The 15,485-nt window shown below is 38.6% G+C and overlaps 2 protein-coding genes across 2 annotated transcripts in view; one reads left to right on the plus strand and one right to left on the minus strand.

Annotated features, from left to right (window-relative positions):
* Positions 1-3: 3 nt before the first annotated feature.
* LOC107295928 (40S ribosomal protein S6) lies at positions 4-4,038 on the plus strand (the record flags this gene model as incomplete). The annotated part of the gene is made up of 4 exons (XM_015825262.1): positions 4-184; positions 671-817; positions 2,443-2,600; positions 3,892-4,038. Coding segments are annotated over 4 exons (582 nt in total), but the record flags the coding sequence as incomplete, so codon positions are not given.
* A 350-nt stretch (positions 4,039-4,388) lies between these two features.
* DENND4C (DENN domain containing 4C) overlaps positions 4,389-15,485 on the minus strand; it is a 52,026-nt gene continuing 40,929 nt past the window's right edge. The window contains exons 26-32 of the mRNA XM_015825266.1: positions 15,240-15,419; positions 14,443-14,632; positions 13,859-14,104; positions 12,222-12,339; positions 10,935-11,088; positions 9,871-9,935; positions 4,389-8,700 (exon numbers count right to left, since the gene is read on the minus strand). Of these exons, the coding sequence (XP_015680752.1) occupies positions 8,564-8,700; positions 9,871-9,935; positions 10,935-11,088; positions 12,222-12,339; positions 13,859-14,104; positions 14,443-14,632; positions 15,240-15,419 (1,090 nt within the window). The 3' untranslated portion in view covers positions 4,389-8,563. The remainder of the gene's footprint in view (positions 8,701-9,870; positions 9,936-10,934; positions 11,089-12,221; positions 12,340-13,858; positions 14,105-14,442; positions 14,633-15,239; positions 15,420-15,485) is intronic.

Below are 15,485 nucleotides of genomic sequence, written 5' to 3' on the forward strand. Positions count from 1 at the left end.
AATGACAAACAAGGTTTCCCCATGAAGCAAGGTGTCCTCACTCATGGCCGTGTCCGTCTGCTACTTAGCAAGGGCCACTCCTGTTACCGTCCTAGGAGAACTGGAGAACGAAAACGCAAATCTGTTCGAGGATGCATTGTTGATGCCAACTTAAGCGTCTTGAACTTGGTCATTATAAAGAAAGGTGACTTGTTTGTCTGTTTTTCATTTGAAGGGGGGCAACACATATTAGCAAGAATTTGTCTTGGAAGAGTAGAAAATATTCCTGAGCTTTCACTTTGGACAAGTGGAAGTGGGCTTTCCTAGGCCATCCCCTTGGCATATAGTGGGGCATTACCTAAAGCAGGGGTAGGCAACCTTGGCTCTTTTATGACTCGTGGACTTCAACTCCCAGAATTCCTGAGCCAGCCGTGCTGGCTCAGGAATTCTGGGAGTTGAAGTCCACGAGACATAAGCCAAGGTTGCCTACCCCTGACCTAAAGGAATATGACTTTTGACAAGTTAATAATAATAAAAGATTCTTAGGTTTCCTCTTATCTTTTTAAAAATAATGCTTGTTTTGTAAAGGATAGCATTCAGAAACCAGAGACAGTTTGTCACAGTGAGGGATGATTTTTAGCATAAGTTTGCTAAATAATATAATGTACCTCTTGTTTGACAACTTTTCAAGGTGAGAAAGATATTCCTGGATTGACTGATCATACTGTGCCCCGTCGCCTTGGTCCCAAGAGAGCTAGCAGAATCCGAAAGCTGTTTAATCTCTCCAAAGAAGATGACGTCCGTCAATATGTTGTGAGGAGACCATTGAACAAAGAAGGTAAGAAAGTGGAAATAATACTTTAGCTGTGTTGTCCAGAGGGAATTATATACTTCAAGTAGTGCTTTTCTGTTGGTCCGTTCAAATTTCTACAGAAATCGACGGGTTTGAGGGAAAAATATGATAGCTAAATGAAAGTGTCAATTACTTAGTTTTCTTTTACCTTAAACTACTTAAACTTTGATATAGCTTGGTGTCAAATATCCTAGCTGATGTGCATGTGTAGGTATGTTTAGGTATATATCTAAATTTATAGTCTGTTGCAATGCATTTTTCAAAGGTGGCATGTGGTAGCTTTTTAAAGAGGCAAAACATCTAATATGTAGAAGTTACTATAGATATACAAGATTTCTTACCTACTGTACTGCAGAAAGTTGTAACAGGAGAAAGTCGTAACATCGTCTGATTAAATCAGGACAGTAACTTAAGAGATTTTTTTCCTGGATAAGGACTATACTAATACTAAAACTAATATGTTTGAATAAAGCTTAACATTCAGTGGATTATTCTTTTATGACTGACAAATCATTCTGCATGGTTTAGCATGGTACATTAAATCCATGAACAAACAGCATTATAGGTTAGTGATTTCTGCATTTGATCCCGTGGTCTTTATCTGCACACGAATGCTTGAGATCAATTTTGATTATAAATGTGATTGTTCCCGCTTATCTTTCAAACTAGATTTAGTAGAGATAGTCCTCAGCTCATGACCACAATTGAGCACAAAAATTCTGCTGCTAAGTGAGACATTTGTTAAGTGAATTTTGCCCCATTTTATGACCTTTGTTGCCACACTTGTTAAGTGAGTCACAGCAGTTAAGTTAGAAACATAGTTGTTGCTAAGTGAAACTGGCTTCCCCATTGATTTTGCTAGTCAGAAGGCCGCAAAAGGAGATCACATGACCCCGAGACACTGCAACCGTCATAAATATGGGTCAGTTGCTAAGCGGCTGAATTTTGATCATGTGACCATGGGATGCTGCAACGGTCATAAGTGTGAAAAATGGTCATAAGTCACTTTGTTCGGTGCCGTAACTTTGAATGGTCACAAAGGACCTGTTGTAAGTTGACTACCTATATAAGGTGATCCTCCATAATAGTTTTCAATTGCTGTACACATGAGGAGCCAGTGCTCAAAGGTCCTGCCCAAGAACATGTAATTAAAGCATGATTTAGAGCAAGGGAAGGCAACCTTGGCTCTTTTATGATCAGTGGACTTCAACTCCCAGAATTCCTGGCTCAGGAATTCTGGGAGTTGAAGTCCACGAGTCATAAAAGAGCCAAGGTTGCCTACCCCTGATTTAGAGGATTTAAACTTTCACCATCTATATTTTTTTGAAGAGGAATCGGATTGAATTTTGTGCCCACCAGAGTTTGCGAGGACAGGCCATGCGCTGCCTTGTACACCTTGAATATCCCTTTCACCTATTTTACATATTCTGTGGATTATGTGAAATTACGCCTTTATATCTCCTTGTAGATGGGAAGACATACCCTTAACGTTCACCCGGCTTATCCTGTGTAATTATTTTACTTGGGTATTATTGTTTTAAGTATAGACCATCAGCCTCCGATTTCAAATAGCTCTTCAGTTGTTGACATGCCTGTCTTGCCAATCTTAGGTAAGAGGCCAAGGACCAAGGCACCCAAGATCCAACGTTTGGTGACCCCCCGAGTCCTGCAGCATAAGCGCAGACGTATTGCTCTAAAGAAACAGCGAACTCAGAAGAATAAGGAAGAAGCTGCCGAGTATGCCAAGCTTCTGGCTAAGAGAATGAAGGTCTGTTTCCTATATGCTTGGGGAGGGGAATTATTAGGGGTGTGTGGGGGGGTCATGTCCCTCTTCATGTGATTCTTGAACATGAAGCCATGTATCGGATACACCTCATTGCAAAACATTGATGAGCTTGAAGGTGAAACTGGAGGAAATTGTTGGCTCACAGGGCCAAACACCCACACACGTTTAATAGGCGTAATAGCATGTATATGAATATTGATTATTACATGAAGTGATCACCATGGGGGGGGGCTTTAGTGAAGTACTGGCATATAGAAATATGTCCCAACACATGGAGCAAATAAGTTAGGTCAGTGATGGCGAACCTTTTAGAGACCGAGTGCCCAAAACCTGCCCCCCGTTCCGCCTCCCGCCCTGCCTGCTCCGCCCCCTGCCCCACCCGCACGCAGGACCACCTAGTGCTTCCATGGCCCACTGCAGATCGGCCAGGCGGCCCTGCAGTGCCATGACAGCCATGCCCACCACCCACACCCTGCAACATCATCGGGGCACGACGGGGCACGAGGGCGGAGTCTTGTCTCTGCTGCCCAGCTGCCATGTCCTTGGCTGTGCTGCTCCGTGTGGCCGTGCCCAGGGGTGACTCTCCTCTTGGGGGGGCTGGGCTGGGGCGACAGCACATGTGCCCACAGAAAGGGCTCTGAGTGCCGCCTCTGGCACGCGTGCCATAGGTTCGCCACTACTGAGTTAGGTCTTTGTTCTAACCCATCCCTAGCTATTTTAATTCCCCAGGTAATTGAGGTTTTAAGCCATGCGATTGGCGCATTAGGGAAAAGATCAGTTTCTTAACCCTATTTACAACGTTGTGTGATATGAAGACTGTGCATGAGGGTGAACAATATATGATGCTAGGAATATAAACAGTACAGTTTTACTAGACAGAATCAAGTCTGTTGCTTTCACCTAAAAATGGCTTACGTTGCTTTAGGAAAATATTTGACCTTGGATATTGGAGAACAAGGGGATTGTTCAAAGTATTCAATGTATACTAGTAGAATTTATGGACAGGAAGATGAGCCTGGGGATATGTGGTTTCTTAAGGCTGTTGGTGAGTTCACAGGCTGAACGTAGCTGACATCCTGGCCACGGCCTTAAATGTTATTACAATATGCTTACATATTTGGAAATTGACAGCTACAGATAGACTACAGATAGGTGTTTCTGCTATGGTAATAGAGAAGAAAGTACTTATGACTTCACACAATGAATTTACAGCATTTAAAAAACTGAGATGCAGTTTTAGGCTAGTAGGTAATATCCTTGGTCTCTTTTCCAGGAGGCAAAAGAGAAGCGGCAAGAACAAATAGCGAAGAGGCGTAGACTTTCTTCTCTGAGAGCCTCTACATCTAAATCTGAATCAAGCCAGAAGTAAGCCATGAACTGTGCTCCTAAAAAGGTTAAAATAAAATTTTTATGATCTGAACAAACTGATTCTGTTATCCTTTTTGCTAATTTCCTGTCAGTTGAAATTGCCACTTGAATGAATGTCTACAGTGGATTTCTGCTTGATGCAGAGGTTTCATTTTTTGTATCATTCAGGACTGTGATGGTTTTGGCTTTTCCTTGCTCAGCAAATGGCCTCTTATTTATGTCGTTCTTATAGCAATAGAACGTAGATTTATATACCACGTCATAAGTGCTTCGCAGTGCTCTCTTGAGCAGTTTACAGTGTCAGCATATTGCCTCCAACAATCTGGGTCCTCATTTTACTGATCTCGGAAGGCTGAGTCAACCTTGAGCTGGTTAAAATCGAACTCCTGGCTGTGGGCAGAGTCAACTTACAATACTGCATTCTAACCACTGTGCCACCATGGCGTATGTACGAAACATATAGTTAATTTTATACATTTAATTTTAGCTTTAAACCTCTGCTAAACAGTTCCTCCTCCACACACAAAAAGCAGACGTGAGAAGGTATGGTATCTGTATACTTTTATTTTTTTAACAATAATATTAACAAGTGGTTTCTAAATCACTCAGGGTATCTATACAAAAGTAATTTTAAAAAAATTACCACCCTTTTATCTACAGGAAATTAGGTATTTGTTAGATCAAAGCAAGCATACAGCTGACATTGTTTTTGTACAACAGAATTATAATTATTGCATTGGTAATAGAAAACTCTCCCATGTCAGTCTTGTCCTTCCATATTGCAAATGCATAATTAAATGACCCTAAAGAAACTGCAAACCGTGCATTTCTTTGTTTTTAAATTATCTCCTTTTCATACTTCAATTATCTACAATGCAGGATAATTTCCAGTTTCTCTAACAGTGCATGGAAGAATAAAAACAAATGTATCAGTTAATGTTGAGTTTAAAGGTGACTTTTACAAATTTTCCTTAAAATATTAAAAGCTTGGGATGTTCACAGTTTCATTTCTAAATTACTAGAAGCTGTAAAAAATGTTTTCTAACATTGCTTTTACGTAAAAATGATCAATGGTCAAGAATAACAAATGCACATTTATCTTAATATGTGTCTTTTCTAAGGCTATGGTTATCTAATGCATATTTTAAAAATAGCTCTTTTTAAATTATAAACTTAATTTGAAGCCAGATATAGTACAAGTGTTTTAGATTAAGTAGATTAGTTATGAGCATAAACCTGTCCTAAATGTTTTTACAGCAAACCTACTTTATAAAATACAATTGAAAATGGGAAATAGCTTCATTGCTAATTGCTCTATTTTTTTTTTTTTTACAAAACTACTCGATAGAGGTTTTGATTTATCTAACACAATGGATTTTTCAGTCTGATATTCGGTAATGACATCAATAGAAGTAAGATGCATGCAAGTTTATATTTCCGTACTTTTTCCCTCTTACAATTAAATAGCTCTGAATTACATGAATTTTTACATGGCATTTGACAACAGATACCACCCTCCACATAATCTCATTTAACTCAAGACTTGTTTTAGAGCATAAATACATAAGGTTGCCCTGAGGGATATTTTTCTACCCCTCCCCAAAAACATCGATTTATTTCCAAATATGTATAAAAATTGGCTGTACAAATATAATTGGCATTATTTTATAACTTTGAATACTCACTTTTTATTGTTTTATTAAGGTTTTCAAAAGTATTCACCAGCCATTGAAATGTTCATCTTTGAATCAGTAAATGACAAACAAATAAGTCTCATGGATTTCACTAAAATATTACCTACATCAAAGCATATTATGAGATCCCAGAATTTGCATAACCACTAACTCTTCCTATGGCTTCTAATATTACATGCATTAAAAGCAAAGCGGGCTATTCCTCTATAGATAGTAAGAGGGGGGGGGTGTCTGTACTTGATTTCAAGAGCAAATTTGGAAATAGCTTGTGACTTGAATCTACCTGTTGAAAAACATTGAAACACTGAATATTTTGACCTATACATATTTGTATTAAAATAAGATCAAAGGTGATATATTCAAAAGGCACACAAGAGCTTTGGTATGAAATCTATGTAGTATTAAATCCACTGTCGTGGATCTAATTAACAATCATTCTAAGTTATAGTTTGCTAACTAGTTTATTGGGCAGTGCATGGATCGTTGAACGCTTGACAGAAATTGAACAAGATTCTTGGTCAGCAAGCCCATTCTTTAGGGATGATGGAAAATTTCATTCAAGAATGGGACCCCCCTCATGAAATTACATGTTCACTATCCTGAGAGGGGAGACACCCCCCCCCCTAACCTGTTGGGGTGGTCAGCATGCTGGACATTTGGGAGCATGAGAACTGTCATGAAATGACTTGGGGAAGATCTACAGTTAAACGCCACACGGCAAAAGGACAGCCCTGCTTCTCCCCTGCCTTATCTTTACTTTTTTTCTGTATGTTTGTGTGTGTGGGTGGGGAAAATACTTTAAAAAAAAAATCTAGGCTGCCTATATTTGCTTTCTAAAGATATTCTGGAATTTTTGCAGGATTGAGAGCATTTTTTTGCTAATAAGACGGCATTTTATTTTGCTTAGAGGTGGCATATTCCTTTATGCTGGTATCACATTTATTTTTAAAAAATTAAAAATAACGGATTTGTGGGTACAGGTGGGCCCCCAAATGCCAAAGCAACATTTATACCGGATCAACTGTCAAAATGTCTTACTGTGTACAAAACTAATAGCAGAGCATAAGACCAATTTTGAATTTTGACTTGTTACTATTACAGAGGGATCAAAAGAGGGATCATTAGTTAAACATGCAATGTTTCAGGGTAGCCCACATGGCTCCTGATGACAAGTAAACTATAATAGTTTATAAATGAAACAAGAAAACGGTTGCGGAGAAATAGCTTTCATTTTTTTAAAAAAATAATCGAGATTTTTGTCCTTATGTTAAGATATAATTGCTATAATGTAAATATGACTAGATAGAATTGTGTTTCATAAGAGGTTTATTAATATAAAATCACGCGTAGATGACAAAAACCCATTGTACTTGCAGATGGACATAAGTGATTCAAAAATTAAAACTGCTAAATTGTACAGAAAGTGTTAACGCCCTAATCCCCCAATACTTCCTTGAAAGGGTGAGACCAGAAAGCAATACAATGGAAACTGTTTTAGACAGTAGCTTTTAAAAACATGGAAATTCCTTTAAAAACAAATTTCCAAGAATTTTGAAATGTGGCTTAGAGTGAATAATTTTTTAAAAAATGCTATCGCACCAGATTGCTCAAACAAGTGCAAAATCTTGTGTTCTGCGTAATGTGATCATTTCACTTTGACTAAGATTTGCAATAGCTCATCTCCAGCAGTATTACTAAAGAATGAATAGTTATATAGGCAAAAGACAGCCTTGAAAAGTCATGATCAAGAATGCATTTTGTATCTTAATCAATTTTTAAAATTCATAATTGTTTCTTTAAAAAAATTATTGAACATTGCCCAAATCTTTATTGCAACACTGCTTTAAATGAATATGTGATGGTGGGAGATAAACCCGAGGATTGCCAAGAAAAGTGAGGTGTGAATATAATAAGCAGGGAAATAAAACATTTTAAAAATTAGTATTTTCATTTTCAGTAAATTCATCTTCAAGTGTATGAGTATAAATAAATTTAACATAGAAGTATTTAACTCAGCCAGTGCAAAAAAGATACATATCCCACAGGTTAGAAAAAAATAAGCAGGGATGGAACATTAGTGCGCTGAAATTTTAAGCTCTGTCCCATATATATGTACATATGTTTGTGGGTCTGTGTATATAGATGTACACAAGACACCCACACATGCAATTTTCTATGAATGCTAAAAATATGAATATTTCATGCTCCTTTATGTACCTTGTTCATGTATTCTCAGTTTTCCTTTATAAAAAGTCTTTGAGCCACTCTGGGTAGATACCCATCATTGCTTCAGAAAAACATATGTACAGTTTTAAAAAGTTACTATGAAAAGAAGAAACAATAAACTTTGCTTTACACAGCCAGGATCTGGGTTATAATTTTTCTGTGAATTGGGACAGTGATGGCTTTTAACAGGCCCACTTGCTAAAGCTACAGCCTATTCTTTTGAACCAAGGAAAATAACTGTATTTCATAATGAAAATGTACACAAAATATGTACATACAAATATAGTAGAATTTTCTCCATACATAAATCTGCTTTTGAGCTAGAAGGCTAACTTGAGTTAGAAGGAACACTGCAACTCTTCATAAGAAAGAAAGCAAATTAATGTCCCTTTGTTGACATTTTTCACTTCTAGATAGAAGAAGAAGAAGGGAAGAATTACATAGAACATGGTTGAAAGTTAACTGCCAATTTGATTATTTTGTATTAGCGTATTTAATTCATGAGCTGGTATAAATATCAAGTGTCACAAAACCATGTTACTGACTTAAGTGGATTGCACACAGCGATTGTTTTAACTAGAATTTGGGAGCTCAAAGCCAAATTTATACATTCCCAGTCATCTCTCCTTTTTCTCGGTAAATCTTCCACGGTGGAATCTATATGAGAGGTGCCCCAAAGCATTTTCTGCACCACTCTACATTGTCACTGGGTGGAGAATCAATCTTTTGCATTTTTTTCAGTACTTCTACTGGAAGGCTTTTATATGCAGCTCTGTATTCGTTGTCAAAGGCCTCTGCAAACAGGAAGACAATTTAAGAGTCAGGAAGCACAGAAATTATACTGTATTAATTGGTTTGTCATCCTTTTATTCCCCCACAATTCAAAATCCAAACATATTTTATGAGATAAGATACATCTCTTCACTCTTGGTTTGCTTGGTGGTTAAGTCTATTCTCTTCGGAAACTCACTGAGTGATTTCAGGGCAGGCAAACACACAGACCAACCTACTTTGTTGGGAAAAATGAACAACTTTGAACTCTTCGGAGCAGGGGTCTCCAACCTTTTTGGATTGGTGGGAGAGGGAGGGGCAGGCACCTTACGCACACATGCGCAAACTTCAATGTGGCCACATGTTCGCACGTGCATACAAAGAGGTTGCCAGCATGTGCACCATGCAAACGGGGCTGCAAGAAAGTGTGCGAGGCTCTCAGCAACGGCAGCGCCTGTGTGAGGCTTGTACCTGCACCACCAGGCTCGTGGCAATGCTACCACCAGCGGGGAGGATTGTGTTGTCTGCAGCAATGCCGCCCCGTCGTGAGGTTTGCACCACTGCCCCATGTGAGGATTGTGCCGCGGTCTGCAAGCGATGCCACCCCGATGCAAGGATTGTGCTGTCCCCCCCGCACGAGGATCACGCTGCAGCCCACCTGCCGCTCCCACACAGATTTTATGGCAATGCCACCTGCGTGTGGCTCGCTGCCGCCCACCTGCCGCTTGCAGTGCTGCCACCCCACACAAGGTTAGGGGCAACACCGCCGCCTGCATACTAGCGGCACTGCCACCGCCTGCACAACACTCGCATCAATGGTGGAATGAGGGAGGGTGAGCACGCGCACACCCGCGTGCACTGCCCAGCTATTCACGCGGCCCGGCAGCCAAGAGGCCAGGGCCCATAGATTGGGGACCTCTGCTTTGGGGAACATGGCTATAAATCAAATAAAATGAGTTACAATGTTTCCCCTCCCCCCCAAAAAAACCCAACCACCCAACCCCAGCCAGTTTTGTTTGTAACACTACATTTTTAGTATTGGTTTGATTTTTTTTTTTAAAGGAAGAGTATAAACTGACAGCTAGTATTCCCCTATTTTCTAAGAGAATGAGTAAATTTTTTGGAAAACTGAAGATTTCTAAAGATTTCCTATCAAATGGATGAGTCATGGTATAATAGATGAACTTTCTTACCAATATCAATATTCTCTCTTCCAAGGGACACCAGGGACAGGAAAAGGATTTCTCTGTAAAAACTCCTATAAAAGATGCATAGACATGTAGACAAGTTCAACCCCTTCTTACAAGGCTAACCTATAGGAAGGAATTTAAGTTAACTTTCATGTGAATTTCATTAATCAAATAGTCTCTAGCTTTTTTTCAGTAAGAATATTCACATCAATGTGAACCTAATTTTAGAGTTAGCATGCAAAAATCCTCTGAGCTCTGTGAAAGTATCCAAATATTAGTGTTAAGTATCAGTTTGAACTGTTCTTCCTTATTTACTGGCAGAATTCTTTAATGTCTATAATTGATTCCTTTGTTTCCAGTTGTAGATTTAGAGCATAAACTTTACAGTCCCTACACACTAATACTTACATATTCCAAGAGGATAGGACCAAGGAAAAAAAGAATTTAAAATTAATCCCCCACAAAATAAGATTTTCAAGTAATAAAATTGACCTTTCTCATGACTGCTTCATGCACAAAACACATATATTATTTTTCTCTGTCCTTCCAATGGATACAAATGAGGGGAAAAAAACAGGACTGAAATGGAATATATAGAGAACAGGGAGCAAAACCAGATGTACAGATGACGCAAGAGAAAAGGTACTGTACGAGTGTTCCAAAAAGGGTTAAAACAAGAGGCCAACAGGCCATTCCCAGCATAAGTAACTGTTCAAGGCATCTTGATTATGGATGCTACAGTTATATGCATGTCCACTAATTGTACTTCTTTGCAACAGCTTTTCAAAAAGCTGTTCTTGCCTTTTCAGGTGTTATACACCACCTTCACCTATTATAGATTATTTGGGGGAAAGACCTACTTCAAATAAATGCTATTTGCACAGGCTAATTTGCTGTCTCTGGTCATCTTTACCCCATACCAAGGAAAGCATATCGCATACCACCTAATGTGGGGGGGGGGAGGGAATAAGGACCCCAATGGACACCTGAATGCTAAACCTACTCCTAGGGATGCATGGAACCTTTCAAAGAGTTAGCATTCATTTCCAAGTTGTGATCCCCTTTACCTTTGCCGTTTCTCATCCCGCTTAACTCTCTGCACAAGGAAATTAATAGGTTTAACGACATCGTTGTGCTGAATGCTCAGTTTGATACTTTCGACTAAAGTGCTTGTTGCTTGTTGCTCTTCGGAATTGACTGAGGGCTTCTTTTCTGCAGAATCTAGAAGAAGGGGAAAATAAAGCATTTTTAAAAAAAGTCGTGCAACCTAAGAAAACGTTACACAACAAAGACATGGAAAAAAAGATAAAGACAGAAGCGGCAGAAATGAGAGATCTGAGATGAAGGACAGAAGAAAAAATGGGCAAGGAGAAAAAGAGGAAAAACTAGAAGCAGCTTTGGCAACTGGACGAGTAAAGATGATTTGACATGTAGTACTCAATTCCCAGAACTAGATAGATTATGTATGATAATAGTCAAAGGCCTATGGCCTATGCAGCATTTTAAAGCTTTGCACAATACTTGATGAATGTTGCATTCTGCTAGAAGTCAAATCCATGAGGGTGATGTCCATTGCATTTTTACCGCAGAGCAAAATAAGGATTTGCTTTCTAGGTGCTGCAGCAGCAACAGCAGTACAGATTTTTATCAAAACATGCACATAGTAAAAAAAATTCAATTCAAAGAACTATACAATAAAATCAAAGATGCCTATAGTTTAGTCTTAAGTTTTACAAAATAATGGTAACAGTAAGAAAATCTTATTTATACGGAAAAACTTTCTGTGGAGAACTAAGTTCGTATGGCATCAAATCCTGTTGCATTTATTGAAGTGGGAGCTGTTATGACTGTACTGGCCAAATTTTGATCAGGATATTTATGATTCTTTCCCTGAGATTTCATCTCAATTCTGAAAAAAATGTACTTTTTTTTTTGAAAAGTTAAATGTTGAGCTATACAGTGTCGACATCATATTTGGAAAAGTCTAACACTGGAGAACTGAAAATGTTCTCTGCTCATAAAAAAAGCTTTGTCCATCTACTAATTTATGAGTGTTTTTTTAGGACATAAAATTAAACCTAGACATTTTGAATAAAATATCTCTGAGGGAGATGGACAACTAAGAAAATAGATAGATAGATGATAGATAGATAGATAGACAGACAGACAGACAGACAGACAGACAGACAGACAGACAGACAGACAGACAGACAGACAGATAGATAGATAGATAGATAGATTTGGTCATTTGGAAAAATTGGCCTCAGATATGCATAAGTAAATGATTATTTCAGAATTTTTAACAACAGCAAAGATTTTTGTTTGGATAAAATTCTCACAAACATTTTACTCACTGAGATTTCTCCAAGATACATATAGTGGGTCCCCACGTTCTTGGTGAAGATTGATGTTGTCCCATAGTAGCTGTATGTACACTAGCTTGCTGTCTTGAGACAAGTTGGTCAGAGGAAGCTAGAATGGAGGAAACATACTTTCTTATCACTTTACTACAGATTGAGAATCCTGCCAGCGTCAAAAACAGCGCCAAAATTCTGCAGCGCCAAAAACACAATGCTAATTTCATTATTCTTCTACAAAAAGGGAACAGATTCCTCAAACAGCTTGTATCGTCCAATTTAAATCAAGCCAAATTAAGGAACAGGAAAAGATTTGTATCAATCTACTGCAAATGAAGGACTCTTTATAAAGCAGGTGGGGAAAGAGCATTTCCTTAGACATACTTTCATAGAGAACAATGTCATAGAGTAAGAAGCCACACCCTATATAACTGTACTATTAACCTTAAAGGTTAAATAATTAGTTAAAGCTGCTTTAATGCATTTTGCTTTTGCTTTGTTCTTATTTTATCTTACTTAGTTTTATAAGTAACTGAGGTGGCAAAAATTTATTTATTAGGTTTTTATGTCGGTTTTATTACTTTATAAGCAACTTTATAAGCAAACATATCTAATGCTCCTTCTTATTTCTATTTTTCCCACAACAGTCCTGTGAAGCAAGTTAAGCTGAGAGACAGTGACTGGCCCAAAGTTATACAGCTAGCTTTCATGTCTGAAGTGAAAGAACTCACAGTCTCCTGATTGCCTCAATCACTAAAACGAATTGGCACTCCAGTGAGAGCATGGTTAATCCATATCTTCTAAACTTACCCTTAAGCAAATCTTAAAAGGACTAAGGTGTTCTCTCAATATTACTGTTCTCTCTCACTTTGATTTAAGTTTAAGAATCCCAGTCCAGAGTTAACTAATTTTCAGTGCACAAGAAGAAAATATAAAGGTTCCTTTCACTTTATTTCCCCCCCCCCCCCATTGAAACCAATGGGGAAAAACCTTAATTTTGACCTTTCCATCAATATTTTGAATGGAAAAAGAACATAATGAATCATTTGTTCTGGACAGTCCACTTCTGTAAACATATAAGCCTCTCCCGCAACCCTTGGACTGGATTGCCCTCATGCAGCATTTCACAATTTCAGCAAGTTAAAAATGTATGGCATGCTGGCTGGGGAATTCTGGGAGTTGTCTGCACATCTTAAATTTGCTGAAGTTGAGAAACACTGCTCTAGGGTTATTGAGTAGAGTCATTCTTTTCTCAAGGTCATTTCATTTCAGTCAGTGGCATCTCTTAAAATTCATCCCATCAACATATTTGACTCTGAAGTGCAAACGCTTCTCCTGATATATTCATTCAATACTGTCAGTATAGGGCAGTGTTTCTCAACCTTGACAATTTTAAGGCATGTGGACTTCAACTCCCAGAATTCCACAGCCGGCAATGCTGGCTGTGGAATTCTGGGAGTTGAAGTCCACATGCCTTAAAATTGTCAAGGTTGAGAAACATTGGTATAGGGGGTTATTTCCAGAATGAACAAAGAGGAAAGTAATCATTTTAGTTGTTTCTCTTACAAAGAACATGGCTTTCCTCCAAATGTTAACAGTCTGTGTTTGCTTGTGGTGCCAAAGCATCACCTTACCTGCATTCCATCATTGCAGTGTTCAGACGTTAGAATGAGACCGGGCAAGTTACTTGGGAGATCCAGGCGTCGGAAATACCAAACCAAATTCCAGAAAATAATGGGATGCTGATTGATGAATGTTGACGTGTGAATTACTTGTTCTCCTTCGTTCTCCAACAAAGATTCAAGCTCTTTCCGGAGAACCAATGGGCTCAAATAGGGAACAGATACAGGCAAAGGATTTGTCCTTTTTGCTAAGGGATCCTAAAAAAAGCATCAATGACCATTAGTGAGCAAACAATGCTTCATCAATTCTCCCAGCTTTTCTCCCTAACAAAGAATCTCAATAAACCTCTGAGCTGCATTAACAGGGATGGCATACGTACACTATTGTAAACATATACATGTCACTATCTTACCCAGTGAGTTATAATACAGAAACAATTTGAGAGACGAGAGAGCTCTGCTTTCCAAAATGAATCATATACAAAATCTATGGAAGCTGCACTATAACTCAGGCAGAATAAACAATAGGAAAAAATAGAAAGGTGTCTGAATATCTAGTTCCTGAACATATTACCAGGAAAACCTTGGTTACTTACCACTGTCTCTTGTAAGCTATTAGGGAGGCTAACGGTTGAAATGCCATGAGATGGTCTTTGCAGAAGATCAATATTTTGCAACGGGCCACCAACACTGTGACTCCGAGTTAGAGAAGTCCCGCGTTTTGATGAGTTATTTGTAACAGGAGGCTTTATGCGTTTGAGATTTTTGTCTTCTTCCTCTGCTGTGCTGAGGCCGAAACACAATGCAAACACTCATGAGTATTAAAGCTAGCAGAATTACCACAAAATATTTCAATGGGCTCCTGGTTCAGCAGTCCGGCCGATCAACCGTGCCTTCTTCCAAGCATTTCTTACTCTGAAATATGCGCAGGGAGGCGAGAGGTATGTGCTGCAGCATTCTGCAAGGGCTTTCTTCCCCTTCCAAAAACTTTATATTTTTACAAATCTAATTGTACTAATTCCTTGTAGGTTTCTTAGTACTATTTTGACTGCAATACTAGCAGCACTCACTAGCAGCATCCACTATTCACAAGAATGCCTACTGTATTTAATGCACAAAGTGCTTTAAAAAAATTGTGGCTACGGTAACTAAGAGCATTATTACATATTTTATATTATGTGATGAGTGAATCAGATGAACGCTTCATCCTTCCCCAGACCAACACTTTACTGGGTCTTGGCATTTCATTCCCAAATAAGGCCTTTTCTACAAAATGGGGAACGTGATGCCAGTCCAGAGTCTATTTTTAAAAGAAATCTGATTTTCAAGTGAAGCAATAAATTCCTCCCAAGCATAATCCTGCAAGAAAATCTCATTTTCTTCCGGTCTGTACCTTTGTGTTGCCGGGCTGCTATTTTCCTCACTGATGGTCTGGTTGGCACTTGAAGGTTCTGAAAAACTGATCAGATCTGTAGTAGGGACGGAGGCAGACTTCGGTTCCAGAGAATCCGTGGTTAGTGGAATGTTAGTGCTGTGTAAACTATCACCAGAGGTACTTGGTTTCAAAAGCAAACTGGTAAGGAAAGAAGCAGGCAGGAAATACACAATCACAAACAAGAAAGGAATGTCATCAACATAA

This window comes from Protobothrops mucrosquamatus, unplaced genomic scaffold (genome assembly GCF_001527695.2).
Source record: "Protobothrops mucrosquamatus isolate PMUCROS unplaced genomic scaffold, P.Mucros_1.0 scaffold2579, whole genome shotgun sequence".
Lineage (NCBI taxonomy): Eukaryota > Metazoa > Chordata > Lepidosauria > Squamata > Viperidae > Protobothrops > Protobothrops mucrosquamatus.